Source organism: Volvox carteri, assembly GCF_000143455.1.
Source record: "Volvox carteri f. nagariensis unplaced genomic scaffold VOLCAscaffold_62, whole genome shotgun sequence".
NCBI lineage: Eukaryota > Viridiplantae > Chlorophyta > Chlorophyceae > Chlamydomonadales > Volvocaceae > Volvox > Volvox carteri.
Window position 1 is genome coordinate 37,724 of NW_003307605.1, and position 5,276 is coordinate 42,999.

Sequence of the window (5,276 nt, forward strand, 5' to 3'; positions counted from 1 at the left end):
TCGACCATCTTAAAACGGCTGAATTCTTGACGTAGAGACACCTTGCGGGCGTTGTTGTTGGCAGCAAACATAGATCCCAAGGCGTCCCAGGCCTTCTTCGCGTTGGCAGCACCGGTAACCATCGGCAAATGATGATCCTTGACGTTCTTGATGAGCAGATTGATGACCTTCCGTGACTGTCGAATCTGCTCCTCGTTGCACGGCTCGGCGAGCAGGGATTGCTCAAGCCCAAGCTCCATGCACATCGCGCTAAATCGAATTTGCCAGGTAGAGTAGTTGTTGAGATCCAGCGACTCATCAAGCTTGTCCTTAACCATTGTTGATGAGGGATAGAAATAACAATTGGGCGATAACTGTCGGCGCTAAGCGGGGCTCATAACCTATTGAAGAATTGGCGACGGTGACAGCTAACGCTAATTGTTATTCCGGAAGGATTGCCGGTGGCGAAGATATTTAGCACGATAAACTTGTTACAAGTAATGTAAAGAGTATTTGTTAGCGTTCGGCAGGACTTGAGGAGATTCCTGGTAGGAATACCGATCGTTGTGAGATAAACTAATAGGCGCAGTCACCGCCCTAAATACCGGCGCTAGCGGAAAAACTCGTACATTCCGCGATCTAACTGCACGTACATTCCGCGATCTCACTGCGCCGTCCAGACGGTGCCCTAATGTCTATCACTTAGCTACCGGATATGCATCGGTAGCCCCATAAGGTTCTGGGGTAAGTCTTCCCCATTAGTCAGGCGCAGACCCGGGGTCAAATCCCCTGGTCGACAACCACACGAGTTGGGAGAGGACCGTTTCCTCAACAGCAGCGACAGTGGTGGAAGTGAGCAGTAACATGGCAGCAGTGATGAGCGCTTGGGGGTGCACACACCAGGTCGGCCCCAGGCAGGATGGGACATACCAATCCCAATAGGTGCCGGTACATGTCATGCATCGGGGGTTTCATCCGTAGGAGTAGGCACGAACTCTGCAAGTGGTGGTGAGACTCATTGGCGAGCACTTGCTGGTGGTGAGACTCCTTGGTGATCCGGAACCGCCGCTGGCACGCGTGGTGGTCGAGGGCGTGGACGCAGCAGCGGCGGGAGAACTGGGCGCGGGACAGGGCGCGTGGACAGCAACACAGGCGGAGGAGCCGAGGAGGCATTGGTGTCTGGAGAGAACGATGCAATTCAGGTGAGGAGTGTTTGCTCGTTTCCAGACTGCTTGCAACCAGGGCTGCCTTGTAACCCTTTTGGAACCTGGGGAGCATGTTTAACAAGGTCGAGGGGTGCTGATGGGTTATGTCAACTTTCAATGTCAGGGCAGCTTGTTGGGTCTTACCCTGATATTTTACCTTGAACGTAAGCACTGGGTGTTGCTGCCCTCCCCACCACAGGACGAGGATACCACCAACTACGATGCGTTCAAGGAGTGGGTCGGCGAGGTGCCAAGAGCAGCTAAGGGCGCAGCTGGCAAGCGCAGGCGGGGTGGCGGTGATGACGACGACCTGGGTGCGAGGTCGGGGCGCAAGGTTGGAAATAAACGGCAGAAGGGGAACAAGGGCGCAGGCCGGGGCAGGGGTGCAAGCAAGGGGACCACCAGAGGTGCGGGGAAGGGCGGCGCAGGCAAGGGAGGGTGGAGGGGGCGGACAGAGGAGGGTAGCTCGGAGGGTGGGTCGGATGCTGGTGAGGAAGAGGTCCTAGCCGCTGGCGCTGGGGAGGAGTCCAGCTCGGAGGACCCGGGCAAATATAGCGAAGCTAGCAGCAGCAGCAGTGGCAGTGGCAGCAGCGACAGTGGTGGAAGTGAGCAGTAACATGGCAGCAGTGATGAGCGCTTGGGGGTGCACACACCAGGTCGGCCCCAGGCAGGATGGGACAGACCAATCCCAATAGGTGCCGGTACATGTCATGCATCGGGGGTTTCATCCGTAGGAGTAGGCACGAACTCTGCAAGTGGTGGTGAGACTCCTTGGCGAGCACTTGCTGTATGGGGGGTGACATGAACGCTGTTTTCGAGGACGATGGTTGAGATGAATGCATCAGGCTGTCAGGCTGGCTGGTTGGCGTTGTGAGTCCAAAGCGCCTTGGTCCACAAGCACACTGAGACTTAGGCTACTTTGACAAGGGGTGTGCGTCCATTTTGAGGCTTGCCGCAAGTATTCACCAATCGTTAATTTAACATGCAGTAAGCGTCACATCGCAGAGTAATATCTGCCTGTGTAACCCGTAATCACTGGGTCTTCACCCGTAATTTTGCGTGTAATTGGTTACATGTGCCCGTATTTCACCTCCAGCACCGCGTAAAATCCACCCGTAATCACTGGGTCTTCACCCGTAATTCTGCGTGTAATTGGTTACATGCGCCCGTAATTCACCTTCAGCACCGCGTAAAATCCACCCGTAATCACTGGGTCTTCACCCGTAATTTCGCGTGTAATTGGTTACATGTGCCCGTATTTCACCTCCAGCACCGCGTAAAATCCACCCGTAATCACTGGGTCTGTTGAGGAAACGGTCCTCTCCCAACTCGTGTGGTTGTCGACCAGGGGATTTGACCCCGGGTCTGCGCCTGACTAATGGGGAAGACTTACCCCAGAACCTTATGGGGCTACCGATGCATATCCGGTAGCTAAGTGATAGACATTAGGGCACCGTCTGGACGGCGCAGTGAGATCGCGGAATGTACGTGCAGTTAGATCGCGGAATGTACGAGTTTTCCGCTAGCGCCGGTATTTAGGGCGGTGACTGCGCCTATTAGTTTATCTCACAACGATCGGTATTCCTCAAAGGAATCTCCTCAAGTCCTGCCGAACGCTAACAATACTCTTTACATTACTTGTAACAGTTTATCGTGCTAAATATCTTCGCCACCGGCAATCCTTCCGGAATAACAATCAGCGTTAGCCGTCACCGTCGCCAATTCTTCAATAGGGTCTTCACCCGTAATTTCGCGTGTAATTGGTTACATGCGCCCGTAATTCACCTCCAGCACCGCGTAAAATCCACCCGTAATCACTGGGTCTTCACCCGTAATTTCGCGTGTAATTGGTTACATGTGCCCGTAATTCACCTCCAGCACCGCGTAAAATCCACCCGTAATCACTGGGTCTTCACCCGTAATTTCGCGTGTAATTGGTTACATGTGACCGTAATTCACCTCCAGCACCGTGTAAAATCCACCCGTAATCATTGGGTCTTCACCCGTAATTCTGCGTGTAATTGGTTACATGCGCCCGTAATTCACCTCCAGCACCGCGTAAAATCCACCCGTAATCACTGGGTCTTCACCCGTAAATGTTCACCTGTATCCTTGTGCTCAAATTACGAGACCCGTAACGTGTTACGGACCCGTAATATCTGTCAAATTACGGGTGGATTGACCCAAAATTACGGGTAAAATGACCCCCGTTTTCCCAGAGTGACAACAGGACATGTGATGCCTCCCGCTGCCTGCACCTAGTCAATCCATGTGCAATAGCGCTAGCCAGCACATGTGTATGTACACAGGAACCCAAGCTCTATGTATATGTGCATGCATGGTAAATGTCAGTTGCTCCTCAACATGCCATCATCCCTCCTGCTTGCCTACAATTTGACCTGGGCATTCATGTCATGCATGACTCTGCAGGTGATGAGCCAACCCCTGCCCAGCAGGGTGCCCAGGTGCCTAATCATAATATTCTGGACACGGCTGAAGATGGCACCGCGGTAGTACAGCAGGACAACACGGCAGCAGGGCCCAGGAAATGCTGCTCCTGCTGACCCCTACTGCTGGGCCTCCCTTCTGGATGACAGCCTGGAGGAGATGGACAAGTACAAGTCGGCAGGCGGCCACGTGTCCTACCTCAACAAGTACAACCTGGCTGACAAGACGATTGGCTGCTATCTGGTGGGCGGCTCCAAAGACAAGCCGAGCACACCATCAGTGCTTGGGGCGGGCTTGGTGCTCAGTGACATGGCAAGTATATATTATGGCAGATTGCTGTACACTCTGTGTTCTAACTTGCAACATATAATTTGGCCTTTTCTGCAACCGATTACTCAGTTGGATCCGGTTTTACTAATTCTTTGGTGGTGCAGGCATCGGTTTCCATTGAGGACACCATTGAGATCCTGGTCATTGGCAAGATGAAGGGGCTGCACCACCGTGCAAAATTTACCCTGCCTGAGCCTACCAAGACACTCGCCATCAAGGACTACCCCTTGACCATGTTTGATAAAGTAAGGAACGACAGGACATTAATTAACCACCAGCAGTTCCTGTATCCTGACAAGCTTTCATTACTTCCTATATATGCAGGTATCCTGGCCTGTTCTGGGCATCCTGGCTAACGACAAGGGCAGACATGCTGTGCCCTGGGCGTGTGATACCCTGGGCGTCAGTACAAAGCAGATATCATCAGCCTTGAAGGGGAACAACATTAAGGGTTAGACGTAGTTGTGACTTCTGGGGCATGGAAACAAGTACAGAGGGATGGTCGGTATAATTGAGGGCCTGCTACATACTGCTAACTAGCATCATGATTAATGTTTGATCTATGTGTCGGGATGGAGTTGGCATGCATGCCTGCTCCTTCTGCACATGCATATGCATGCTACAACATGTACATATCTCGAGCCATGGTATTAAAAGGCTGTTGTGTGATGGGTGTTGTTGCTTGACCCACTAGGATGGATGGTTGCCCATTGCAAATGGCTGCAAAGCCTTGAATTCATGCTGCTGTAAGGCAGCCAGTTTGATTGGTGTAGTAGACCATACGTAATTATTAAACCCTCTATGCATCATGGGCTTATGAAAGGCTGTGCTAAGTAGCCACTGTGTACACATGTGTTCATAACATGGTATGAATATCCTTATGGCTGTTATGCATTGTTCATCAAGTTCCTGTACATGTAGTACTACTAGTGCTGGTGTGTCGTACATATACATATATACATAGGTCATGAACTTAGCAGGCAGCATTGGTAACACATGTGTGTATACACTGACGCTTCCGGAGGTTCCAGGATTGCCACCAGTCAAGGTAAAACGTTTTACCGATGGTGGAAGGTAAGAGTGCCGCTATTTGATGAACAGTAACGGCCTGGGATAATGTTGACATGAGAGCTGACCAGGAATGGACTCCAGCCGCCATTAAGTTTGCAGATGTACATGTCGTTGGATGACGGTGGTGGGAGCACTCCTGAGATGTACCCGAGTGAATCATTGAGAAGACGGCTAGGGTGACTGGATGAGGGTGCCCTGAAATACCTGGGTAGACAGAGTTTCACCTGGTAGCGACCGCCGGTG

The 5,276-nt window shown here is 52.0% G+C and overlaps 1 protein-coding gene across 1 annotated transcript; it reads left to right on the forward strand.

The window, feature by feature from the left end:
* Positions 1–843: 843 nt before the first annotated feature.
* On the forward strand, positions 844–4,418 carry VOLCADRAFT_107288 (uncharacterized protein; the record flags this gene model as incomplete). The annotated part of the gene is made up of 6 exons (XM_002956501.1): positions 844–882; positions 1,384–1,591; positions 2,533–2,611; positions 3,782–3,875; positions 4,067–4,207; positions 4,287–4,418. 6 exons carry the CDS (start codon positions 844–846, stop codon positions 4,416–4,418), a joined length of 693 nt encoding a protein of 230 aa, XP_002956547.1.
* Positions 4,419–5,276: the final 858 nt, after the last annotated feature.